Source organism: Orycteropus afer, unplaced genomic scaffold, assembly GCF_000298275.1.
Source record: "Orycteropus afer afer isolate SDZICR_OR568_19922 unplaced genomic scaffold, OryAfe1.0 scaffold00311, whole genome shotgun sequence".
Lineage (NCBI taxonomy): Eukaryota > Metazoa > Chordata > Mammalia > Tubulidentata > Orycteropodidae > Orycteropus > Orycteropus afer.
In genome coordinates, this window is record NW_006921898.1 from 3331399 (window position 1) to 3359309 (window position 27911).

Below are 27911 nucleotides of genomic sequence, written 5' to 3' on the forward strand. Positions count from 1 at the left end.
AGGACAGACAGACCACCCGCCCCGGACACCGAGACAGACGAACGTGGAGTTGCGCAGGGGAAGGCGCACAGCGCCGCGCGTGGCGGCAGCGCACAGGTGCAGCGGCGAGAGGCCTGCGGGGCGGGGCGCGGTCCCGCCCTCCCAGTGCAGGGGCTGCGCGGACCCTCCCCCTCGCGAGGAACCCACCCGACATGCGGCGAGGACGGAGGCGGGGTCGCCGCGGGCCCAGACACCCGCAGGCTTGGGCGGCGGAAGCCAGAGCCACGCTGTGGGAACGATTGGTGGTACCCGGAGCGCACGGAGCTTTTCCGATCTCTGCGCCCACTCCCCAGCTCAGCGCCCGCCACGAGTTCGGGGCTAGGCAGGTGCTGGGGGAGGTCGCCAGATCCCCACAGGGGCGGGGTGGGCGCTGGCAGCGTCAGGGCAGGGGGCGAAGCCGATGGCCTAGGCTCTAATCGGATCAGATGTAATCCGTCTGCAGCCGGAGCTACTAGCCTAGACCGCCCACAGCCTGGTCCACCCAGGACGTATCTCCAGGACCGGGGCTGTCCGGCTTCCGACCTCGCCTCTTCGGTGCAGCCTGGGGAGTGGCCTTTAATACTTGTCTCTCCCTCTGTCCTTTCCCTTCTCGGGATCCACACCAAAAATCACTGCCGATTCAGATTCACAGTGACACAGTAGGACAGAGTAGAACCGCACCATACAGTTTCCAAGGCTGTAAATGTCTGTGACTCTGCCATCACCTCCCAGGGGTCCCATGCCACCAAAGCACAAAGTTTCTGGGTAGATCCAGGCTACCTAGCTTCTAGTCCAGGGACATGCCGGCACCAATCAACCCTTAGTGTGGTTTGTGCAGTCCTGTCCACAGCCCACTCCCTCTGGAGAGGCAGAAACTCACTTGCTTATCCCCCCAAACCGACCTGCCAGATGCAGTAGAGCCCTCACATCTGGAGGTCCAGGGAAGACTCATACGAGGACCTCAGTGCCCCTTTCACCTTTAGAGGCTCTCTGATCTCTTATTGTCCCAAATACTGACATTTGGCTTCAAAGCCCAGGAGACTGGGCAACTCTTGGTATTTGAGATGCTCCTATTTTTGCTCCAGGGGACTGTTTAGATGACCAAAGTGGAGATTCTGTCTCACCAATCTTTCATAACTGTCCCCAGAAAAGTTGCTTTGGTTGAGAGCCTGTTTCTCTGACCTGAACTGCTATAGCCTATTTTCTTGGCCTGCCCTTCCTTCCAATCCTGGTCTTCCTGGCAAATGCCCCCTCCTCGCCAGAAAAGCTCACATCCCCCTCTGTGAAAGCTGCTGCCTCAGACCGCCCAAGGTGGTTAGACACTTAAGCCCTGACCATATCACTTATCTACAGTAATTCCCTGTGGGACTTGAGTGCATAGCTTGAAGCAGAACAAAGCTCAGCAAGGTACAAAGCTTATAAATGACGTGCCCTGACCCCAGAAATGTGGGACTAGAGCTCTCTCCAAAGGGGCTGACCTCTTGAGGCATTTTTTCCATGGCTTCATACTACCTCTGGAGTTTGAAGTACAAGCAGTCTCCAAGATATGAACAAGATCCATTTCTAATCGTGTCTTTAAGAATTTGTAGGTGAGTAGGAACAGGTGCATATGGTTCTTATTTAGCCTTACTTTAGTGCAAGGCTCTAAGCCTTTTCAGTGATCAAAAAGCTGCAAGTGCAAGTGAAGGGGATTGTGATACATTTGTTGCAAGTAGGGATTGGTTCAATCATTTCAAAGCAATGCTTCAAACCTGTTCATTCACGTTTGACCCTCTGCTGAGAATACATAAGGTGATTCTTGTGCATATATTATTATAAGAATCTATGTATACATAATATAATCACTTGGGGCTCTTGTCAAAATAATAGATTCTGATTCAGTAGGTATAGAGTGGAAATGAACTGGTTCAAAGCCATTTCAAAGTCAGGGTAAATTTACATAAAACACTACAGGAAAAGTAGCTCTGGTAGCATAGTGCCTAAGGCACTTGACTGCTAACCAGAAGGCTGGTGGTTCAAACCCACCAGCCTCTTCTCAGATGGAAGGTGGGGCAATCCTACTTCCGTAGTGATACTGCCTCGGAAACCCAAGGAGGGGTCGCTATGAGTCGGGTCTGACTCAATGGCACATAACAGGAAAAGTAGGAGTTGGCCCTGTAAATTCCTAACCCCAGGATTTGTCTGTACAACCAACCTTCTCTGAGCAGAGATCACTCAGGGTCTTGCACTTTTATTGGCCACAGAAGCACCCACACACCCCTTTGTGTCTGTCTGCTTCCCCTGTAATTTTTTTTTTTTTTTTTTTGGTACGTTTCTGAGTGTCCCTCTGCTTCTCGGTATCTTCTTGGTTTTTGGATGGTGACTATCAGTGGTCTTCGTGGACATGCCTACCTCTTCTTCCTGAGGCACATCTGTATGGGAAGGCAGTCTCAGTGATACATCCCTTGATTCTGCGGCGATGACAACCATTCCCACTTTTTCCACAAGAGAAATGTCCATAGGGACCTACTCCTATCCCTTTGTTAAAACTCTCCCTCTTGGCTGCTTATGCACAGGGAGATAGCTCAGGGTGCAGAAGAGTATGAAGGGATGGACACTGGGAAGAGGTAACTATGGGGAGGAAGTGGGAGGGGAGCTGTGGCATTGTGGTAAATTTTGGTCAATGACATGAGACAAAGTATATGTGAACTGCTGTATGAAAAGTGAATTTACTCTGTAAATCTTCACCCAAATCCTAAAAAAAAAAAAACAAAAAACAAAAAACAAAACTCTCCCTCTTCCATTTACTTTCTCATTTTATTTTCAATACTATCTTCTTTAAATACTGTGCTAAATACATTCTTTTAAATTCAGTTTTTAAGTCAAGCATATGGTACAAAATGGAGAAGTGAAATGTCTTCTTCCTCATGTCCGTTCCTCCAACCACCTTTTTTTTCCTGGAGACAAATTACTACCACTTCAATTTGAGATTCTAAAACAAATGTTGCCATTCAAACAATCTTATTCTGATCCTTCCTAGCAGACTTTGCCAGCAGTTTTGGAACTGAGCACTGCTCACCTGGGGGTGACAATGCCACAAGTTGGATGGAAGCACATTCAGGCAGGCATGTGTGATGTGGAATTCGGCATCAGATTAAGCTGTGTGACCTTGGGAGAGTCAGTAACTTGAGTTCTGTGAAAGTGCTTGGTAACCAAAGTGTGTCAAATTGATGTTTTTTTTTTTTTTTTTCCTTTTCTTTCTCATTCACCTCATGCATGGGAAAGCTGGACAGTTTATAAGGAAAACCAAAGAAGAATTGATGCATTTGAATTATGGTGTTGGTGAAGAATATTATGTTGAATGTACTGTGGACTGCCAGAAAAAAAAGAGTAAATCTATCTTGGAAGAAGCACACCAGAATGCTGCTTGGAAGTGAGTACGGCGAGACTTCATCTTGCTTACTTTGAACATGTTATGAGGAGGGACCAGTCTGTGGAGGACATCGTACTTGGTAAAGGGTCAGCAAAAAAAAAAAAAAAGATCTTCAATGTGATGGATTGACACAGTGGCTCCAACGTACCAGTAACTGTGAGAATGGCACAGGTCTAGACAATTATTTCATTGTTGGTCACCAGGAGTTAGAACTGACTTCATGACACTTAACAACAGGAACAAGGACTGGGGTGGGCTAAAGAGATTAAGATACTATGAATTACAGAGTGAAAAATAAGGAACTTGATTTCCATCCGAGTTTATACACGTCCCCATGTTCAAGTCTCATGTGTCTGGGCATCAGAGTTGCTTTCCAAGGCAATGGCTTCTGCATGCTCCCGAGGTTCCTATTGGGTTTGGCAACCTGCCTTTGGTGTCAAGGGAGGCACAAAGCTCATTGCCATGGCGACTGCCTGCCTCCCTGCACATGTAAAGCCACTGGCTTCACCAAGGGGCTGTTGTCTAGGGCAGGAGCTGCTCCAATTGCAGTAGCTGGCGACATCCTTCAGTCTGGACAGGAGGCAGCGCAATCCTTGATTTTTAAGTCCTCAGTATTAATGAACATTTTAATGAGTTTTTAGTTTTCCTAATGCTCTGGTGGCGTAGTGCCTAAGGCATCAGACTGCTAACCACAAGGCTGGCGGTTCAAACCCACCAGCCACTCCCCGGAAGACTGGGCAATCTACTTCCGTAGTGATACTGCCTCAGAGACCCAAGGAGAGGTCGTTGTCAGATCTGACTCAACAGCAGCGTTCCCCCCCCCCCCCCCCGGACCTCTGGTGGCATAGCAGTGAAAGCATTCAGCTGTGAAACAAAAGGTCGGCGGTTTGAACCCACCAGCCACTGCGAAGAAGATGACGCAGTCTGCTTCTGTAGAATTACAGAAGAAACTAAGGGGTAATCTTACTTGGTCCTAAAGCTTTGCTATGAGTTGGAATCTTCTCAATGGCAGTGGGTTTAACACTCTGATTTGCCATTCTTCAGAACCATACAATGAGTATCTTACTGGGCCTATTTTACACATCTGCAAAGTGATGCTAAAGGAATTATCAACTTTGTTCAAGAGCATGCTGGTGGAGTGGTAAGGCCAGGCCTTGAATTAAGATCCAGATGCCAGACCTTCTTTTCATTCTAATGTAGAGGCTTTTTAGTCCTGCTTCCTGAACTCACAAGGGGAATGAGGATGCAAAACAGAAGCCCTACCTCCTCCACACTCTCCCAACTGCCACCCAGGCATTTAAGAGTTAATGCTGTGATCTCTTTTTTGACAGAAAAATATTGGGTCAGGTCCAGACTCAGAAAAGATCAGTTAGAAAGGAACAGCTAGCATGGCCTCTCTCCTGCCAGCATTCTGGCAGAGATGCGCAGTTCCAGCTGCAGGGAATCAATCTCCTTGGACCATTCCCAGGAAGGAGAAAAGGACAATGAGTCAGGGACTTCAGTCTTTGTGCTATCACCTCACCTCCTTGTTTCAGGGAACTCTGGATTCTCAATTGAGCAAGTGCTCTCACCTCAGAAAAGGCCATCATAATCTGTAGGTGGTCATCTTACTAACGCAGTGGATCTTCCACCAGATTAGGAAGGCCTCTGGAATTTCATTACTCCAAAGCCAAATCAGTTGGGAGGAAGCCACATAGCACCAGACCACTTGAGATTTGTAGCAACTAGGCATGTCTGCAGAAGTGATCTGTCTCAGCAGATGGCCTCTCTAAATGCTTCTCAAGTGATCTGTAGCTAACATCCTTCAAAGGCAGCAGAATAAGTTGACCAGAACAAGGAATGCTGTAATGTGGGAGACCCATCGATCAATTACACCAGCCACAGAAATCAGCCTGTGCACTGGGGCTAATATTGTTTGTGAGCATGCTGCTTTCTAACCCCTTCCTGGGCCCTCACAACCGCTTAGATGGTAGATTGTCACAGAACAAAAGCAGGAGGCATTTTCTTTTCCATCTCAGTGGTCTCAAGGTCGTCTTCACCGTTCTGTATTAAGGATGGCTATTGTTGTTGGGAGCGCTGGTGGCGTAGTGCCTAAGGCACTTGACTGTTAACCAGAAGGCTGGTGGTTCAAACCTACCAGCCACTTGGAAGGTTGGACAATCTACTTCCTTAGTGATACTGCCTCAGAAACCCAAGGTGGGGTTGCTATGAGTTAGAGACGACTCGACAGTACATAACAAACAACGTTGTTGGGAGCTCTGGTGGCGTAGTGCTTAAGGCATTTGACTGCTAACCAGAACGCTGGAGGTTCAAACACACTAGCCACTCCTCAGAAGGAAGACTGGGCAATCTATTTCTGTAGAGATACCACCTCGGACACCCAAGGAGGGGTAACTATGAGTCAGGATTGACAGCAGCTTTGTTGTTGTTATTACGCTCCAACTCATAGCGACCCTGTGTACAACAGAACGAAAACACTGCCCAGTCCTGTGCCAGCCTCACAATACTTGCTATACCTGAGAGCTCACTGCTGTAGCCACTGTGTCAAACCATCTTGTCGAGGGCCTTCCCCTTTTTCACTGACTGTCTGCTTTACCAAGCATGGTATCCTTCTCCAGGGAATGATCCCTTCTCACAATGTGACTAGAGTATGAAGTCTGTGATGAGATGAAGTCTGGCTATTCTTGCTTCCAAGGACCATGCCGGGTGTCCTTCTTCCAGGACAGATTTGTTTTTCTAGCAGTCCAATGGTACCTTCCACATTCTTTGCCAGCACAACTCAAAAGCATCAACTCTTCTTCAGTCTGTCTTATTCACTGTCCAGCTCTCATATGCAGATGAAGTGACTGAAAATATCATGGCTTGGGTTAGGTGCACCTTGAGTCTTCAAGGAGACATCTTTGCTTTTCAGCACTTGAAGAGATCTTTAGCAGCAGTTTTGCCCATTGCAATACGTTGTTTGATGTCGACTGCTGCTTCCATTAGTGTTGATTGTGGAACCAAGTAAAATGAAATCTTTGACAACTTCATTCTTTCCTCCATTTATCATGATGAACGGCTACTGGGTTGACACTATACACTAAGGGTAGGTGACTCCCCTGAAGGGTAAGGTCGCTGCCAAAATGAAGTTATCTAGTGGCTCTAGCATGGGGTTGCAAGGGTTTGGAAAGGCCTCTGGGGCAGTATGGAATTAAAGATGGCTCCAGTTCTGCAAGGTAGGACAGGAACAGAGAGGGACCAAAGTTCACTCTCTCCTCTTTTTGGACAGAGTTTGGGGACCTAAAGGGAACTAGAGATGGTTGATTTTGGAACCTCTGTTTAGGCTGAGATCCATGGGACGTTATCCCTTCCTACAGTTACCCTTTGTGTATAGCAGTATTGCCTCAACTCTGTCACAAAGGAGTTCAAAGCAAAGGTGACAGGCACTGGTGACATGCTCTGGAACGAGCTGCAGGTGTAAGGAGTTTTGGTGGTGCAGTATTAAACGTCTGAAGTGGATTTCCTAAAATGGAGAATAACCCATTAACGAAGATCAAGGTGCTTTCATATTGTTTTCAGAAGGAAGTCCCCCTACAACATAAGTGATAGAAAGTGGGACTTTAAAATGAAGCCATAGGCAGGGAGGTCTGCAGAAATACAATCTCTCAAGGGTTCATACTTTGTCCAGAAGGTACTCTGGCCATTGAGATGAAGTTTTCCCAGAAAAGCCTCTAGTTGCTATACTCAGTGGGACAGAAATCACAGACAACCATCCAATTCACTCTACACCTTACCCCTCAAAAGCTGTCCCCAAGAAATTCTTCATTACAGTTGAATTTTCTTCAACAATGCTTAGCACTATCTGAAATACTCATTAACTATTGATGGTCTAAGGAGCTCTGGTGGTGCAGTGGTTAAGGCATTCAGGTACTAACCAAAAGATTGGCAGTTTGAACCCATCAGCCACTACGCAGAAGAAAGATGATGCAGTCTGCTTCCATGAAGATTTACAGCCTTGGAAACCCTGAAGGGCAGTTCTACTTGTCCCACAGGGTTGCTGTGAGTCAGAATTGATTTGGTAGCAGTGGGTTTGGTTTGTTATTTATGGCCTAGAGCCCTACCCCCACCCCATTAGAATGTTAAGCGGCCTAGGGACCTTGCTTATTTTATGCACAATGACTTCACTGGATACATGATTTAAAGCCTGGCACACATCAGGCCCTCAAATGTTTATTGAACAAATGGTCTCACAGAATGAGCTACAAGGAACTGCAGACATCTTGCTCTAAGACCATTTACAAAATAACCTTCTCAATCTGTGCTTCTCCAGGGATGGGCACCAGCATCCTCTGGGAACTTGTCACAAAGGCAAATTATCAGGACTCACTCCACACCTACTGAATCAGAAGCTATGAGAATAACGTCCAGCAACATGTCTGTTAACAAGCCTACAGTGATCCTGGTCCATAATTAAGTTGGAAAACTATGGTTCTCAATCTCCTCTGATGGAATTACTCAACAGCAAGAACCTGAGGTATCTCTGGAGAACTGGTTTGAGTATACATTCTACTATGTTCAAAAAATAATTTCACACTCAAGTGTTATCAACCAGTTTTTACTTAGTTTAGATCTATGATTAACCTCCTTTCTCTTCCTTAGAAAGAGTGGAAGAATCCCGTGAGACCAGCTACCTCTAGCCTGCTTTACTATAGCATTAGCAGGCTGGAAGGCAAAGCTCAACCGGCACACTTCTATGAGGAGCTGGGTGGGCAATTCATCTCCTAACAGACACCAAATTGGCTTCTTTTGCCTTATTGGGTTCATAAGCATCTTGAAGGCAATGGCTTTTTTCTGTTTTCTGCACAAGGTATGTGCTCCTCAAGCATTATTGTCTAGAATATGTCAAGGTTTACGGAATCTTCTGTCTCCCAACTTGGGGCTGTCTGACTTGGATTCTGAGAGAGTTACCAAGATTCTCCAGCTTACCAAGTAAACCTAATTCCTCCCATGGAGGTGCAAGAATTACCCACTTTTCCTGAATGGCTTCAACTCATCCTATTTCATGCTGACCAAGGAAATAAACAGTGTGCAAGGCTTTACTCAACCCTTGTTTTCCTTAAAACATCATAAACGTAGTCCTGGGTCAATAAATTTTAATTACTGACCAAAACCAGGTGGGCTAAATATGTAGGTTCTTCATGGGACACAGGAAGAAACTGGTGTATGAATGCAGAGAACAGGACTGGAATTCAGAAATGGTGTTCCATTTATTCATTCAAAAAGGAGATCAGCCTTCCTGATCTATTTCTTTCATGTCCCAAAATCCCTTCTCCTCATTTTTCCAAAATAACAACACACAGGGAACACACATTTGTACAAAAACCACATATAATTCCCCCCCTCCTCACAAAATCGGGTGGCTCTCTCTCAGGCATGAAACTAGATCACAGACATGAAAAGAAAAGTCATCACTTATACTGAAACAAAGTGTTGAGAATTAAGAAATTCTGTAGAATTATTACCAGCATAATAAAAATATTTCCACCTGGATCTTTTAAATTTGAAAGTGATCACATTAAAAACCTGAGGTTACAAGGGACCACAGTATGAACCAGAATTCCATTTTCCTTCTAGGACCCCAGGGGAAAAGGAAAGTATTTGGAATGAGTTTCCTTTGGGAAAGACTGGCAGGAAGTAGGGAAAACCCTGGCCATTCTCAAAAGGCACTGGGGCCTCTCTGGAGGCAAATGTATTGAAACTAAACTCCAGTAGGAACCAGCTCATGTACACTCTGAGAGTCCAGAACAAACACTTAAAGGAACAAGGTCTCCTCAGTTCCAGTACTCTGATGATGACCAGGACCACATGGTTAGAGGCAACACCTGAGGGTTTGAAAGGCAAATCTCAACTGTGTTTTTTTTTGCTTTCTGATATTAAGGGAAAAAGTTCTAAGGTGTTTTAGAAACACCCCTTACACCTTCTCACATGTAAAGCTTTATAGAATATACAGAAAAGATATCCAAAGATGTTTCACCTTGCATTCTAAATAACAAAACCACCACTTGAGAAGGTGAAGTGAACAGGCCAGGTGCTTTGGAACCAAGCTCTACCAAAAACACCCTTTCCCCACCCATGGGAGAGGGAAGGAAGGAAGGATGAAGGGGAGAAAACCAGGAACTCTTAAGTCACTCAATGATACGGCTAGAAATGGGCTCAAATTAAGGCAGTTTGTGGTTCTTCCTCTGGAATGGCATCCCCTCCCAGCCTGAGCACCCCAAACGTCAAAGCATGATGCTGTGCCAAGTAAGCTTCTTGGTTCCCCTAGCATCTCCTTGACAACCCCGTGATAGATGGAATGTGAGATCTCAGAAAGGGAAAGGAGAAGTTACGAGAGGCTGCTGGTGCCGTCCCTCTTCTCCATTTCCATCCCAAACCTAAAGTACCGCTTCACTAAATTACACTCACCCTGGCTACTGCAAGAGGTAGTTTGGGGACTTGCACTCCCAGCCATCCTAACCACAAGTTCCATAAGCTAAAATGTATAGCACTATCTACTTTTTTTCTTTTCTTTTTAAGGGTTTTTGAAAGAAGGTGAAAAAACAATGCATAAAAAGCAGTGAATAATAGGCTAGATTCATTAGGTGGCCATTGCCCTAGACTCCTCAACCACTCTTGGCTAGCCTAAGGGACCAAGGCATACCTTCCCAGATTCCAACCCTCAAAGCTCACACTGTCCTCAGAAAAACAAAAGACCCACCCCCAGTCCAACAAATCATCTGCATAGAAAACCAGAACCAGGGGGCCTGGCGAAGGAGTGGATTTGTTCTAATGTAGGTGCTCTCCACTGCCACATATGATATTAAAGTAGTATGGTCTGCCAGGCAGGGTAGAGACCCTCACAAGGGAATGGAATCAGTGGGATCACTCTTCTGTGCGTCTAAGTGTGGCAAATGCCTTAGGAGACTTCACCGTCAAAACCATTCTTAGCTCAGATAAGCAGAAATAAGGTCACTTATAATGCCTTAAAGTTTGTCCCCTGTGGCTATGCCCCGCCCATCACCATTTTTTTGGTTCCTATTAACTTAGGATGCTCTCTTTTAAAACAATGACAACAGAGAGGGGAAAAAAAAAACATTAATGATAGTAAAAAGTATTATCATAAAAGGAAAAGACAAAGGAAAAACTGCAGAAGAGCTAAAATCATAAAGATATATAGCATACTAATATTGACAGGACCTACAGATAACCTGGCAACCTACCCCACATGAGGACAGGGGAGACACCAGCTACTTTTAGGATGACTAGGGCACACTGTCAGCACAGGTTTCTCTTTGAGAGCTGAGGACCTGATACAAGAGGTGTCAGAGCATGGAAGGGGTTCAAGGGAGAAGGAAAGGGGAGATGTGGGACACGTGCTTGGGGCTATGAGAAGAAAAAATCCTGAAGAAACCCAAGGGAGCTGAGGAGCACAAGTCTTGTCATCCGCACTCCAGCTGGTGGCACTGGGCATGGAAATTCCCTCCATCTTACAGGTTAGGGAGCAGCTGAGGCTGGAGGGCCTGGAGCAGGAGGCGGAGGGACCCCATCTGTGGGTGGTGGCAGCGGCGGCTGCTGTGGTGGAGGGGGATCTGCAAACACATCCAAGAGGAACTCGTCACTGCAGGACACTCCAGGGGCTAAGGAAAGAGCCCATTCAGAGACAAATGACATAGGAGGTAATTTCCTTTGTGGCAGGTAACCAATGCAGTCTGAGAGGCATTTTGCTACTGTGGTCTATGTAGGTCAGATCCAAACCTCCAGACTGCTGCTTGTGGTGCATACCCTAACCCTAGTGGCTGGGGGTAGGAAGTGTCTGACTCTGTCTCGCCTCTTTAAGACTCACCCCTTCCAGGAATCACTCCAGACATTTTCAGAACTTAATTACACAATTTTATTGTATTTCAAAGGTTCTCTGTGCTAATTTTATCCTTTCAGTTAAATATAAGCTCCTTCCTGGGCAAATTTTGTGTCTTCTTATTTTACTCTGTCCCACAGTGCCTACCATACATAGCTGGGCACACAATAGATTAACAGTCATTTCTTGATGATTAACTGTTTCTACCAGGGCAAGAGAGCTTCACTTGAGTCAGGTGCTGACAAATTGGACATTCCTGGGAGGCCCCAAGCCTCCTGAACTATAGTCCTTAGATTTTTGGCCAAAACTAGGTCAGGTCCTGGAGGGAACAATTAGTCTGAGTGTCTTGGGCTCTTTACCATCTCAGCTTTAGAAGCTTTAATATACAAAGGAACCCCAGAGGAGATGATGATGATGATGATGATGATGATGATTTTTAAAATAATCTTAATCTTTAAAAAAAAAAATAATAAAAAAAAAGTTTTTTTAAAACTTCTCTAGATTTTGTCAGAAATGAAAATATGTGAAACAAAGAAAGCGCAGTTGCTCACTGGTTAACTCCTTCAACCCCACACCCAGAAGGTTTCCACCAAACTCCTAAGACTTTTCAAAGCACTTTAAAGACTACTGATCTAATCTCTCACATGTCATCATCTTACAGTGGAGGAAACTGAGGCCTGAAGAGGGAACACAACTCACCCAAGATGGCCTGCCCAGTACTGTAAAGCCATGGGCGTAAGAAATTTGTTATTCTTGCCTTTATCCAGTTCCTATTCTTTATTCTCACTACTTTTGAACTCCGTATCCACAAAAGGCTCCGGCAGAGAAAATAACAACCAGTAGCTCTAAATGTCTAAGGAGATCAAACTGGACAGGCTGAAACGGCAATGGAAGAGAAATGTCTTTTGACCTCTCCACACCCTGGTGCTCAGGAAATGTCTGCTGTGATGGCTGTAGCACACAAGTGTGACTGAATGAGGTACTCAAACCTTTCCACCTGTGGACCTGCTCCTCTGGAATACTGATAAGCACTAACCAAAAACCAATCTTCTGGAACCCACTGTCACAGGTCACATTGTCCAAGGACCTCCCAAACCAGTGGAAGTTATTAGCGGCTAGGGTAGATGCAACGTTAAGTCAGGGAGAGGAAAAAAGACTTCCTCCATTGTCTAAAGCCCTCCCCTGACACTCTGGGTTAACACGTTGCCCCACTGTGCTACTTACACATGCCGTTAGGAGCCGTGAGGGGAACCCGTGGTCCTAAGATGTTTCCTGGTATTGGTGGCATACCAGGAGGTGTAGGACCACTCCCAGAGGGATGGATGTTAGCTGCAACAGTGGGAATCATGCGGCCTGGCATGGGCTGCCCAGGCATCATGGAACCTGGGCCTGGTATCTGACCTGTGGAGAAAGATTTAAAATACTGTAAGTAATCTGGCAAAGGGTATATATAAAAGGGAGCAAATGAATGCCCAAGACAATGCAATACAGACAAACATGCCCAACCCTACGAAAGATAATGGAATAATCTATAATAAACTATATGTCCAGGTTTTTTTTGGGGGGGTTGGTGGGGGGGCAGGGTATTAATGGGGATAGGTCTGTGGAATGATTGATTATTCCTGGTATAAATAGGTAGGCGTAAGAAGCAATGGCAAAAAAAGCCTCTCCAAAAGAAAGCATTCATTCTAGTTTGGCTGGGTGAGCAGTGGACTGTCAATGTCTTCCTGGGGAAACACAGTGCCAAGCACAGACCGAAGGGAACGGTGAGAAGGACTTTAACAGCAAGCTAGTCCATACTCCAAGGACCAAAGCTCCACAGGCAAGAGCTGAGCTTTCCACACAAGCTTTTTCTGGAAGGGTATTGATCACTTCTGAGAAATCACCCATAAAAAGGGATTATAATATGAATCTCCAAAACTTGTTCACAAAAACAAAACAAAACAAAACAACTCTCTCTCTATCCTCACCAGGAAGCACTGGCCTTGCAGAATCACCGGGGGGTAGTGGGGGAGAAGGAAGACAGACATCTTATCATTTCTTCATCCTACTGTTTAAAATTAATGACAGGAGACCCAAGGGGGAAAAAAAAAAAACCACAGGAAGATACTTCCTGTATTTGGTTTCACACTAAGCCTTTTTAACGGTTCACTAAACTTTTTCTGCAAAGAGTCAGATAGTAAATATTTTAGACTTTGAGAGCCATATGATCTCTGCTGCAAACTATTCAATTTTGCTGTTCTAGTGTGAAGGCAATCACAGACAATACATAAAAAAATGGGAATGACTGTGTTCCAATAAATTTTAATTTATGGACAATGAAATGTGAATTTCACCTCAGTTTTACATAACGTGGAAAATCATTCTTTCCACCTCCTCAAAGCCATTTAAATATGTAGAAAGCATTCGTAGCTCGTGTGCAGTTGTTGTTGTCAAGTCAGCTCCGACTCACAGCAACTGTATGCACAACAGAACAAAACACTGCCCGGTCCTGCACCACCCTCACAATGCTTGCTATATTCGAGCCCATCAGCCACTATGGCAATCCATCTTATTGAGTCTTCCCCTTTTTTGCTGACCTTCTGCTTTACCAAATATGATATCCTTCACCAGGGAACGGTCCCTTCGGCAACATGACCAAAATAGGTGAGATGAAGTCTGGCCATTTTCACTTCCAAGGAACATTCCAGTTGCACTTCTTTCAGGATACATTTGTTTGTTCTTCTGGCAGTTCATGATACTTTCAGTACTCTTCACCAACACTGTAATTCAAAGAGATCAACTCTTCTTTGGTCTTTGTTGTTCACTGTCCAGCTTTCACACGCACATGAGGTGAATGAAAATACAATGGCTTGGATTAGGTGCACCTTACTTTTCAAAGTGACATCTTTGTTCTTCAAAACTTTAAAGAAGTCTTTTGCAATAGATTTGCCTAGTGCAATACGACATCTGATTTCTTTCTTTCTTTCTTTTTAAGTTTTTATTGTGATTTGGGTGAGAGTTTACAGAACAGTATGGAATGCTTCACGAATCTGCGCGTCATCCTTGTGCAGGGGCCATGCTAATCTCTGCATCATTCCAATTTTAGTGTATGTGCTGCTGAAGCGAGCATGACATCTGACTTCTTGACTGCTGCTTCCATGGGTGTTGGTGCGGACCCAAGTAAAATAAAATATTTGATAACTTCAATCTTTCTCCATTTATCGTGATGCTGGTTACTGGTCCAGTTGTGAGGAGTTTTGTTTTATGTTGAGGTTTAATCCATACCGAAGGCTGTAGTCTTTGATCTTTATCAGTAAGTGCTTCAAGTCTTCTTCACTTTCAACAAGCAGGGTTATGTCATCTGCATATCTCAGACTGTTAGTGAGTCTTCCTCCAATCCTGATGCTGCATTTTTTTTTTAAGTTCTATTGTAATTTGGGTGGTAGTTTACAGAGCAAATTCATCTTCCATACAGCAGTTCACATATACTTTGTCTCATGACATTGATTGTAATCTCCCACTTCCTCCCTATAGCCACCTCTTCCCTGTGTCTAATCCTCTGATGCACTCCTGCCCCCTGAGCTGTCTCCCTGTGCATACAAAGTCCTTCTATTCTCCTAGGATTGATCTCTCCAAGGAGTGTATCTACCCAATGTAAACGTTCAGTTCATATGCCTGTCTTGTGTTTGGCTAGAAGCCATCGGAGTGGGTACCATTCCAGACCTGAAGGGCAGCTAGGGGCCATAGTCTCAGTGGTTCCACCAGGCTCTAGCAGACCAGCAAACCTGGTCCCCCCCTTTTTTTTCAAATGATTTTGAGTTGTGTTCCACATTGTTTTCCCACTCTATCCAGGATCTCCTACATAGATCCCCCTCCGAGGGGTTGACAGTGGTAGCTGGGCACCATCTAGTTCTTCTGGTCTCAAAGTCACATAGGCTGAGGCTTGCATGGCTTACCAGTCGCTTGGAGTAATTGTTCCCATGCGTCTTTGGTTTTCTTCACTCTTCTTTGCTCTGGGTGAGGAAAGACCCATCATTGCTGATATTGCATTCCTCATAGAGTCCAGCTTCTTGGATTATTTGCTCAACATATAGACTGAATAAGTATGGTGAAAGGATACAATTCTGATGCACATCCTTCCTGATTTTAAACCATGCAGTATCCTCTTGTTCTGTTGTGTGCAGCAGGCTACATCATTTGGGCCTGTGGGCTGGAATCTACCAACCTCTAGCTTTAGATATGATGGTAAATATTTAAAATTTAAATTTAAAACCAGTGGTTTAGCTGCTGGGCTTGGTTCTAAAGAGCTACAAACTAAGGAGGATAATTTAAAGGGTACAAAACAAAGCAGAAGCTCTTTTACACAAGGAAATAAGAGTGTTTGAAGTCTAGTCCTGGAAAATTTGGGAGTCAGTATCACCTGATATCAGCTAACTAGGAATTAAAATACATTACTGAACAGTACTGAAGATAACTAAAGACTTCTCCCTGTCACTGCTTAGAAAAAGACCTGTCTTAAGACAGACACATGAAGAGCCAAGCCTTAAACAGACATCTCCAATGTCTGTTATTGGACACAGGATCCAGAGAGGAGCCCTGTGCTGCAGGGGTGCTGATGTAAAGAACTCACTGAGAGGCAAGAGCCAAGCAGAGATCAGAGATGGTGGTCCACTGTTTTTGGGGACTATTAAAAAAACATACTGCCTCAACACATGTACCAAAATAAACATAGCAGCAACTCTGGCCCAACTTTCTATACTTGATAGTGTAAACAAGGCCAGTGTCTAGCAGAGGAGCCCCAGAGCGTGGCTCCTGGAAGATAATGTGGTGAAATCACTTCAAAGAAAACGAGAGGAGGTACAGGACCCACTCCTGGGTAGACTCTAATACCCTCTTAGACCAACTGTCTATCATCAGTAAAAGCGGTTGCTTGCCTGTGCTATGGTGCTAGGACAGACACAAGCAGTGTTAACAGTAGCAATGCAGAAGCTGACGCAAACATAACACAGACAGACATGAAGTCCACTGTAAGTCACACAAAGGATGATTACATATGAAGGAATGGCAGGTACACCAAGGAAAAAACATGGAAGGCGTAAGATGAAGAAACTGCTACCCTCTAGTTCATCAAGAAAAACTTGTGAATGATTTGGAATTTTGGATGATGTCTAAATAAACTGAAGGTGGGGTATTAGGGAAAGGACAACAGCAGACTATCTAAACACAAGACATAGTTTAAGTTAAATGGCAAACTGCATAGATGTCACATTTTTATTCCCAAGAGCACTTAGTGAGTGCTTAGTGATCTGGTACTTTTTAAGTAGCATCTTAATACTTGCAATACCCTCTGAAGTACCAGCATCATCTAATTATCTATCCTCTGCATTTCAACAAGGAACAATGTGAGACTACACTGGGTCTGTCTGATAGGACTCAAGGCAAAGGAGGTTAAGGCAGTCCCTGGGTGGCACAAAAGGTTAAGGGCTCAACTATTAACTGAAAGGTTGGTGGTACACATATGGGAGTCGCTAAGAGTCAGAATTGACAACTCAACAGTAACTGGTAGAGGAAGCTGGATTAGCCCGTCTAGGGTGGTGGTGTGGGAATGGTAAGGCTACAAGGGACTTGCTAAAATGTTTTGCACAAAAAAAGAAGAACTTGGATCTGATATGCTGTGTTATGAAAGCTCTGACAAGGGATGCACAGGAGTCAGAGCCTAGAGCAGAGAAAAAGAGCTTTTGCAGAGAAGCAGGGACCGAGTGAGGATGAGAAGCCCCAGCAGGAGCTGAGTAGCTGAGGAAACCAAACATCAGTTTCTGAAGAAGAGGCACCAAGACAGAGAAATCCAGGCTCTGCATGTGACTGGAGTGTGACATGAAGAGTAGGGATGGAATGGCAAGGAGAGGGGAGGACTACTTTTGCTTTAGCAAAGGAAATGCGGGATTGGCTGCCATTGCAGGGGATGGGGTAATGGGAAGACACAGAACTCTCAAATTTTCAAATGGGAAGAGGGGCAGTGATACACAGAGAGTCTTACTATAAGGACCAGAGCCAGTCCTATGCAAAAGGACTGGTACTCTTCCTGCTCCCTTTTGGGGTGACCCTTTGCCACTCCCTTACTACCTCTAAACCACCTGCCACACCATTACTAAAAACAAGACAGTGTTTCCTACTCTCTAAGTCTCTACTAACAATTCTCTGATGGTATTCTGGGAACTGCGACAGGAGATTTTTTTCCTTTCTGTTGGAGACAGAAGGTCTATTTTTAAGCCCAGCCCCACGGAACTCTAATTTCAAGACCAAAAAAACATTTCTAATGGACTCGTTGTCATAAAGGCTTTGTGCTAGAACAGATAAGACAGCCCGGGCCTACAAACTGAGTACAGACTGCTTCCACCAATTTCAACCTGGGCAGAGGACTTAAGTAAGGAAGAACATTTTGCCAGTCCTTTGCAGGTTAGTCTCTCTAGACAACTGATAGTGGAGAAGTGAAGCTTTTACAAAGATGGCTGAGGTAAACAGGCCAGGACCAGTATTACGTAAGGGAGAAAGAAGAAAGAGCACATAAGAAGCTGACCATATACATAACACACCACTGTTTAGTCCTGATCATTTCTCATTTTCACCAGTGTGAAAGAGTATATTACACTGATACCTCAAGCAGGAGCTCTGGTAGTGTACTACCTAAGGCACTTGACTACTAACCATAAGGTTGGTGGTTCAAACCCATCAGCCACTTCTAGAAGGAAAGGTTGGGCAATCTACTTCTGCAGTAATACCGCTTTAGAAACCCAAGGAGGGGTTGCTATGAGTTGGATCCGACTCCAAGGCATTGAGGTTTTTTTTTTTTTTAATATTCTAGACACTTGAGAGCTTTGTAAATGTTAACTCATTCAATCCCTATAACAACACTATGAACTGGCACTGCTGTTACCTTGGAGAAGGAAAGGGAAGTGCATACAGATTAAGTAACTCGTCTAAGGTCATAAAGCACGTAAATGAGGAGAGCCATACAACTGGGCTCCAGAGATGGTGCTTGTAACCAGTGTTAAAATCCAACCCTTTCTAGCCAGGCTCAGAGACTAAGTGATACAACCTTGCTGCCAACGCACCGATAATTAGTCATTCCACCTCTAGACAGAAACAATTCTCCTAACCAGCAGCTCAGAGTGTGCACTGCAGCAGAGAAATGAACCATTCCAGAAAGAGTCTGGCAAGGAACAGCAGACTGACTTAGCCAATGAGGTGACACTTGTCCATCATCCACTGAGATGAGCCCATAGGGCTGGCAGTGTTGTCTCCAAAGGTACCTGCCCAGTGGCACTGGCCTATTTCCCTACATCTTTATGGCAACACTCTGAGAGAGGGCAGGCTAGGGTTTGTCAAGGCTATAAATCCAAAAGCTGGAAAAACGAAACACAAAATACCTTTCTCTTGTTAGAGATTCTTAAGCTTTCTGAAAAATCAGGTTCCTCTATGCCCCATCACAAACAGTAGCATAAAGCCAGTGGGATGTAAGTGTTCAGGGTATGAGATGACAACGGCTCCTTGGGAGAAGTGATAGCAAAAAAGAAGGGCTAGAGGAGAAATCTTTTACTTCTGCTTGTGGGATCCTCACAGGCAAAGGTCTCTAAGGAAAGCAATGGATCACTCCAAGAGTGAGAGCACCATCCCTACCCTGTCCACAAGTTACTTGTTACCTGCTCCGTGACTCACAGTGCTAGCAGAACCAGAGCAGTGGTTTCAGAGAAAAGACAGGAAAGCAAATGAGAATTTCTCTGACTCAGGGACGGCCATTTGGTCAGACAAAATGAAAAGTTATCTTAATGAATCCTCCAAGTTGTTAGGAAGATGTGAGATTGTAAGGGTTCAGTTTCGTGATAAAAAAGCTGTATAATTTGGCCCAAGGTCAAAAGGAGCAAGAGACTGAGCTGGATTTCAAACCAGATCTGTCTGACCCCGAGGCCCATTCTCTCTTCTTCTACACCACCCTGTCTCAAAGAGTATCTCTTCTCCCCTTGGAAAAGGCAATTTCTAAGAATCCACAAACAGGGCAGAACTTAAGAAGACCAGAGAGAAGACACAATCAATTTTTTTCAATAGACCAAGCCCTGTCCTTTTGAAATCTAAACTTCATTGTGGCTCTTTTGGTGTCTCATACATAGGCCTCAACACTTTTCCATGGATGACAATGTCTAAGGATGTTTCCATTAATTCTTACTACTCATCAAGAAGTTTGTCCCACATGAGCCTGAAATAGATAGGAGCAAGCCCTGCCAAATTAAATACTCAGATATTTCTTTCCCAGTAGAGCAAGAGGAGAGAGATGAGAGAGATGGGGGAGAGCTTCAAAACAGCAGTATCAAAGCATAAATTGGTGGGAGTCTGACCTACTTACAAGGTTTTTTTTTTTTTTTTTTAAAAAGAAACCTAACCACACACAAAAACAGCAGGCATCTGAAGCCAGAAAAATGGATAGGTTTGCTAAAATTAGGTTTAGTCTAGTGGAAAAACTCTCACAGGTTTATTAGATCTTTTACTAAAGTGTTACGCCTATTATGCTTAACAGAACACTATTTAAGGATTTCCTTTTTATTCTCTGGGATGGGAGAAACAGGTGGGAGAAGAAAATGGATCTAGGAAAGGGAACCTGTGAAATTCTAATCCCAGGCACATTTCATCAGTCCATTTCTAACTGTCCACACAGCACATCCTCTGGCTGAGGCCCCAGGAGAACGGAAGTAACACAATCAGGGTGCGAGGGAAAGCCTGGGCTCCTCAGAGACTGCTGCTTCCCTCCAGCAGCTTCCTGGGGGCGCCTTCAACAAACGCTCTTTGTTGAGGATTGGGCCCTCACTGTTTTCTTTGTAAATGTAACCTGCTACTCCGGAAAGTGGCATTGTAGCCTTGTTATCACATGATGCAAACAGGGCCGAAGGCACTGAGAATAATAAAAACTTGGCTGCTGAGATGGGCTAATCCTTCTTCCCTTTCAGCATGGGACTGTGAGATCAGAGGGCAGGTTGGGGAACACACTGGTTGTAATCCTTTCCTGAGTACTATTTCCCAAGGGTACCGTTGTTTAAGTGGGTCTAACTGGGAGCTTAAGCTGAGTGTGCCTGATACCTTGGTTGAAATGTCTTTAAAGACCCAGTATTTCAATGATTCAGGCAAACTATTCCAGTTTTATTCCTAGAATATCATCTCTACCATGTCTGATTTCTCAAATCAGACCAATTCCTGTTTTGAGTTCCACTTCCCAAATTTTTTATACTGTCAATAGTAAAGAAAGTGTAATGATATTTAAACTGGTACTTCCTTTTCCCTGCTTTTCACAAACACAGACACAGGCAAAGCAAAGGCTTCCCCACAGCCGGCAGCTTACTCTAGATTCGTGAGGTAGGAATACTCAAGAGTACCTCATTTACTGAAAATGCCCAGGGGAAGGCACAGCTTCCAATGCACACTTACATGCCAGATAGCTGTCATTTCCTTTTAACTCAACTCACTGATAGCTAATCTTCGGTTATATGTATGCCAAGGCCTCTGGAGTCCTATCTACTTTACCTTACAGGCAACTCCCAACAGTCACAAGAACTCTTCCTGCTCAAGTAAGCCACTACCCAAACTACTCTCCTTGGTTTCCTGTGTTGTAATGGATATCACATCCCAGGGTGTGCTCAAGGAATACCTTGCACAGGTGTCTAGACACCTGGGTTCTGAGTCAAGGTATGCCCTTGCCAAACATGTGACTCTGCACAAATTCTTTGGCCTTCTGGGACCTAAAGTTCCTCATGTATAAAACCAAGCTATCTCTAACAACTCCTTTAAAACTGTGATTCTAAACCTTGCGAAGAAGTTACACTCCTCACCCTCAGTGCTCTCACAGAGCTCCAGATCATGTCTGTACTCCAGGCCATCCCTGGCACAATCTTGTGCCTGTGCCCAAATTGTCCTCTTGACTATCTTCTTTAGAGATGAGTGGCTTGCTGATCGAGGTTTCTAACCCGGTTGCTCCTAAACCTCATTACCTTCTGCATCACTTGCCAAGTGTCACTCTCTAAAGCAGACTAAGCCCACCAGAAGAGCTCATACCATGGTTTACTGTCCCAGTACAGGCTCTCAAGTATCTCCCTGGGCTGCTGCAGTCATCTTACTGCTGCTCTCAGTCTTCTCCCTTTATCCCCAATCTTCAATGCTTGCCCCAATGCAGCAAGAATGAACTTTCTAACAGGGAAATTCAGATCATGCTTCTTTGGTTAATACCGTGTCCAGAGCTCACCATCAGAAAGTAAGAACGTCAGTGTCTTTACAAGATGTAAAAGGTGTTACATGACCTGGCCCTACAACACTCCCTTCTATAAGCTATGGCCTTGTCTGGACCGTACAGCATGCTCTAGAAACAGTAAACTGCCAATGAGTCCCCAAGAGGAGCCCTCGTGGCACAGTTAAACATTTGGCTGCTAACCAAAAGGTCAGCTGTTTGAACTCATCAGTTGCTCCACAGGAGAAAGATGTGGCATTAATATCATCCCCACTGCAAAGACAAGGGAAGTGAGAGCTAGAGAGGTTGCTTCCACATAATTAATTCAGGGTTTTAGATGGGGTTTGCTATCAGTGAGACCCCATAGTGGTTAAGTGCTTGGCACTTAACCTAAAAAGTCAGTGGGTTCCAGCCAAACAAAAGACAGGCATATGAGATGAACATTTACACTAGGTAGATACACTCCTTGGAGAGAACAATCATGGGAGAATAGAAAGGCTTGTATGCACAGGGAGACAGCTCAGGGGGCAGGAGGGCATGGAGGGAAAGACATAGGAAAGAGGTAACCATGGGAAGGAAGTGGAAGGGAACTGTTGCATTGTGGGAAATTGTTGTCAATGTCATCAGACAACGTGTATGTGAATTGCTGTATGGAAAGTCAATCTGCTCTGTAAACTTTCACCCAAATCATGACTGAAAAAAACAAAGAAAGAAAAAAAAAAAGGTCAGTGGTTTGAACCCACTGGCCACCCCACAGGAAAAAGATGTGGCAGTCTGCTTTTGTAAACATTAAAGCCTTGGAAGCCCTATGGGGCAGTTCTACTCTGTCCTATAGGGTTGCTATGAGTTGGAAACAACCAGACAATGGTATTCTCTGCTTTAGTGGTTCCCCAAACACACTGTTGACATCTACAAGCTTTTCTCTGCCTACAGCTACTTCCTTCACTTCAGAAACTCAGAGACCATTAGTGTGTTACTTTGGTCATGTTATAAACCATTCTATACAACAGGTTGTTCACCTTTAAAATGGGAATAATAGAACCAACTTATTCAGTAGATTTCTATGAAGACTAAAACTGAGGTAATATATATAAATGAAAAAACTTGGAAGAGCATTAACACATTACCTCCTTATCTACTTGGCAAATTTTTACTCACTCTCAACTCTTAGCTAGTGTGAAACTTGCCTGATGCCCTCCCCTACATGTTTTTTCCAATGTAATAGTAATTGTGTTCTAACAATTTTTCTGCCACACTAGAAAAGCTCTTTGATGGTGGGGCCTATCATTTCAATGTTGCCCAGTGTAAATTCTAATGCCTGGTATGTAGTAGACGCTCAAGAAATATTTGGAGAGTAATAACCAGGCTGTCCATTTTATGGTGGCATAGTGCCTAAAGCATTTGATTGCTAGCCAGAAGGCTGGCAGTTCAAACCCACCAGCCACTCCTCGGACGGATGACTGGGCAATCTACTTCTGTACTGATACTACCTCAGAAACCCAAGGAGGAGTTGCTATGAGTTGGATCCGACTCAATGGCATTTGAATTTGGTTTTTCTGGTTTATTCTTCTTCCTCAGGGGCTCATCATTTCTTCCTGAGTCTCAGTACCTGTGAATGTGCTTCTCTCTATATATCCCCATACCACCTGTATCAACCTTATATTATGGTACACAAATGACTGTGGGGCTCCACATTCAACTGGAAGGTCTTTGAGGGAATAGGCCATGTTCTTATTTTGCTTTGCATCCTTGGCATCAGCACAGGATCTAGAACAGAGCAGCTACTTAATACTTATAGATGCCAAGAGACTGGGCCTTAGAACAGTCCTCAGAAGAAAACAATAATTAAGTTTCTGTTGTTGTTGTTGTTATGTGCCGTCGAGTCGGCCCCGACTCATAGTGACCCCTCCTTGGGTTTCCGAGGCAGTATCACTACGGAAGTAGGATTGCCCAACCTTCCTTCCGAGGAGTGGCTGGTGGGTTTGAACCGCCAGCCGTCTGGTTAGCAGGCAAGTGTCTTAGCCACTAAAACCTCCTTAGCCTAGTTTTTGTTGGTGAAATACAGAAGCAGTGGAAGCCCTGAGGTCCTGTGAGTCCTGAGCTGCTTTTGATCCATTCTAAGACAGGCAGAGGGATGAGGTTATACTCCATCTGCAGCCATCCCCACAAGCCAGGCTGTGCCAGTTTTAGCAAGACAGGATTGCCTGAGAACAATCCTCTATCTGTCCCCTCCACAGACCAATCAACGGGCTAGTACAGCAGTTAATAATGCTGAAGAGTTGAGAAAAGTAACTCTTAAGATTAAAGCAGACGATAATATGCCAATTCTAATCATTCACAATTACAATGAGCCAATTAAAAAATGTCTGAGCTATTAGTCATAAGCCAATCAGCCAGACCCTCCTGACACAGCCACTGGGCAATGAGAAGTATAGCAGAGACAACCTTGGCACAAAGATAATGTTCAGAGGCATTAGTAACAACTCAATAGTGAGAGCCACACCAGTGTGACCATGGCACGACTACATCGCACCTGAGGAAAATGGGCGAAAATTCCCCAGTTTAAAGTAAGCCTGATTAAATGCACCAAACAAACCAGTGTTAACAAAATAATTAAAACAAGGGAAGGTATGAAAGGCAGGCAATATCTACCCCAAAAAGGAGTGGGGAGTCCAGTAAGACCCAGTTTTTCCTTATTTTCAAGACATAGTTTCTTATTCCCTAAAAATACTAAAAGGTTTATTGGAATTAGTGTCTGTCTTCATGTGACCAGGTGCTGGTGATCTCGATGCCCACTGGAACATGAGAGAGAAGCAAAGTCTGACTATCCAGAGGTAACTAAAGTCCAAGTACCAAGACTTGCTTTATGCCAACAGACCATCTTAGATCATCATGTGGTAATCCTGCTTCAACATTAGATGACATTAAACAAATCAGAAGGCAAGGTAGGGTGGGCTAGAGCTAGAGTAGGCATAGAAAGTGAGAATCCAACAGGGGTAGGGAAAAATTTAGTGTGAAATTCATAATTTTGACTCACAAAGAATGAGTTAAAGTACATTTGGTTTATTTATTATGAAGGCTGGGAAGATTGCAATCCATTTTAGAAAGTGTTCCACAAAATTTATTTATATAAACATAAGTGCTGAAATTTTAACGGGTAAACATCAGTCATGTGAAACATTCAATTACTTAAAGGTACTTGGCCTTGTTTCCCTTTCTCTACGTAGCAAAACCTGACATAATCCCTAACACATAACATGTGCTCAAGCACTGGTTGTGACCATGACTATTCATCTTCTGCCACCTGAAATGGCAGCCTCACAGGGAGAACTAGTAAGGCTCTAATTTAGGAGTCATTTGATGAAATCACACTATATTACAGTTTAAATGAAAAGAAAAGAAATGAAATGTAATGCTGTGCATTTTATCAAAGACCAGGCAAAACCTAACGGTGGTCTAATGATGAATGTGGCCAGCCTCCCGTTTCCATTTGCCAACTTAAGCCAGAAATATCCTACTACAGATACTTCTTTTGGCTTTTTACTTGGTAGGAACAAATGAACTGGAGACACTTCATCAGAGACATAGAAAAAGCCCTACAAAAATTTCAAGTCCCTGGGTGAATTAGGAGTAGGATCAAATAATTAAGCTGAAGAAGAGAGAAAGAGGACAGACAGTATTCTCTACACAAAAATTTCAATCATTTCAATCAAGTTAAGGTGGGATGTGTGTGTGTGTAGGGGGCCTGTAGAGGTGGAGGTGCAAACTAAATGGAACGTATACAGTGTCAGTTTATATGAAACACTCTGGTATGTGATAGCCCAATAGATTCAAGACAATGAGCTCCTATGTTAATGGGCTCTACCACTAACTGTTGGCCAGTTTTGCTCAGAAAAGATTTCATGTCACTTACAGACATAATTATATAAAGTCTAAGAAGCTAGAAAACTGGACAAATTAACCACTCTCTCTCTCTGATAACTGTGCCTTGACCATCTCCCTGCCATTCCCCAACCCTAATGGCTTTCAGAGGCTGATTTTCTCCCAGTTCACACGCTACAAATTCTGGCCAAAAACCAAAAGCTAGCTAACTGGCCCAAATAATTATCTTTGGCTCTAATGTAAATAACGAGCGTGTCCTATTAAATTTTCTTGAACCTAGGAAACATTAACCAGAAGGACCACAATTACAGCTCTGCTCTTATCAAAAACCCACTGCTGCTGAGTCAACTGTGACTCACAGAGACTCTCTAGGACAGACTACAACTGCCCCATAAGGTTTCCAAGGGTTTACAGAAGCAGACTGCCATATCTTTTCCCCTGTGGAATGACTGGTGAGTTTGAACCACTGACTTTTCTGTTAGCAGTTGTGTGCTTAATCACTGCACCACTAAGGCTCTGGTGGCAAATCAGAGACTAAAGCTGTTCTTCACCCAAGACACTATAGATTACTTCTTCTGCTCTGATTTGAAGGAGCCCCTTGCCCTTGATGTGAACTCTAGACTATGGTATACCAGATTCTCACCTTTTAGAACGGGCTTTTTCTGAACTGGTGACATTAAGGCAACTTTTAAGTAGTTAATTTAATTCATTATTGTTCTTAATTTTACTAACACACTTAATTTGACATTTGAATTTCAAAGCAATCCCACAACAGGGCCAATTACAAAATGATTACCTTAAGCTGCTGGAACTTTCATTGCTAAAGGGAGTATAAACTGGTTAAGCATTTTGGAAAAATTCTGGCAACACTCATTAATACAAAAACAGACATAGCCTAAATACATACTCAACTCTACTCCTATAGATCCAGTCAAGAGAGATGCATACATATGTCTACCGAAAGATGGGTGCATATGTATGTTCACAGCCGTACTAAATCTTTGTAATCATTAAAACTTGGAAATCAACCAGGTATCTACTCACAGCAGAATGGACTAATAAACCGTGGGAAAACAATACTGTACAGCAGAGAGGAAAAATCAATCTCTAACCACTCACAACAATGTGGGTGTATCTCACATACAAAGTACTGAATGAAATCAGACACACAAAAATCATTGTGTGAAACATTGTTCCACCTCCTACTTTGGTGAGTAGCGACTGGGATCTTAAAAGCTAGCAAGCTGCCATCTAGATGCAACAATGGGTCTCTCCTCGTCAAGAAGAAGAAAATCAAAATTAATGGAAACAATCAGTCCTACGACTGGTACACCATCCGATCTGCAACCTATACAAATATGAGACCAGAAGAACTAGATGGTGCCCGGCTACCACTGTCATCCACTTGGAAGGGATGTAGGAGATCCTGGATAGAGAGGGAGAACAATGTGGAACAAAACTCAAAATCATTTGGAGGGGGAAAAAAAAAAAAGAAGGTGGGGACCAGGTTTGCTGGTCCAATAGAGCCTGGTGGAACCACTGAGACTAAAGCCCCTAGCTGCCCTGCAGGTCTGGAATTGAAGCCACACCTGTGGTTTCCAGCCAAACAAAGTACAGGCATGTGAATTAAACATTTACCTCAAGTAGACACACACCCTGGAGAGAACAATCATGGGAGAAAGAAGGGCTGCTTATGCACAGGGAGACAGCTCAGGGCGCAGAAGAGTATGGAGGGATGGACACTGGGAAGAGGTAACTATGGGGAGGAAGTGGGAGGGGAGCTGTTGCATTGTAAATTTTGGTCAATGACATGAGACAAAGTATATTATGTGAACTGCTGTATGAAAAGTGAATTTACACTGTAAATCTTCACCCAAATTAAAATCAAATTAAAAAAAAAAAAAATCGTTGTGTGATTCCCTCTAGACAACATTTTAAAAAACTGTCACAACTAGTCTACAGAAGTAGGGACAGTTATCACCCATGGGAGGGGAGGGAATTAGGAAGAATATGATGGGGGCTTCTGGGTGCTGGTTACACAGGTAAAGTCTTTTAAGAGTCATCAAACTTGTAGAGAGACTGAGACTCTCATACATTGCTGGTATGACAGTAAAATGATACAACCACTGTGGAAAGCAGTATGGCAATTCCTTAAAAAGCTAAAATTAGAAATACCTTTTGACCGAGCAATCCCATTATTAAGTATATATCCTAAAGAAGTGAGAGCCAGGACACAACAAACAGCTATATGCACACCCATGTTCATCACAGCACTATTTACAATAGCAAAAAGAGGGCAACAACCTAGGTGCCAATCATCAGAAGAATGGATAACCAAACTATGGTACATACACACAACAGAATACTATGCAACACTAAAGAATAATGCAGAATCTGCAAAACACCGCATGGATGTATTTGGAGGACAATATGCCGAGTAAAATTAGTCAATCACACAAGGAAAAATACAGCATTAGTTC

General features: G+C 43.9%; 2 protein-coding genes and 1 non-coding gene across 3 annotated transcripts in view; all 3 read right to left on the reverse strand.

The window, feature by feature from the left end:
• CSPG5 (chondroitin sulfate proteoglycan 5) overlaps positions 1–6131 on the reverse strand; it is a 22725-nt gene extending 16594 nt beyond the window's left edge. Inside the window, exons 1-2 of the mRNA XM_007951764.2 lie at positions 6067–6131; positions 187–624 (exon numbers count right to left, since the gene is read on the reverse strand). Coding sequence (XP_007949955.2) covers positions 187–624; positions 6067–6131 — 503 coding nt within the window. The remainder of the gene's footprint in view (positions 1–186; positions 625–6066) is intronic.
• Positions 6132–10942: 4811 nt separating this feature from the next.
• The window catches only part of SMARCC1 (SWI/SNF related, matrix associated, actin dependent regulator of chromatin subfamily c member 1), a 200353-nt gene continuing 183384 nt past the window's right edge, over positions 10943–27911 (reverse strand). The window contains exons 28-29 of the mRNA XM_007951765.2: positions 12528–12704; positions 10943–11037 (exon numbers count right to left, since the gene is read on the reverse strand). Coding sequence (XP_007949956.2) covers positions 10943–11037; positions 12528–12704 — 272 coding nt within the window. The remainder of the gene's footprint in view (positions 11038–12527; positions 12705–27911) is intronic.
• On the reverse strand, positions 14312–14415 carry LOC122151131. The gene has a single exon (XR_006163990.1). It is a non-coding gene; the product is annotated as a U6 spliceosomal RNA (small nuclear RNA).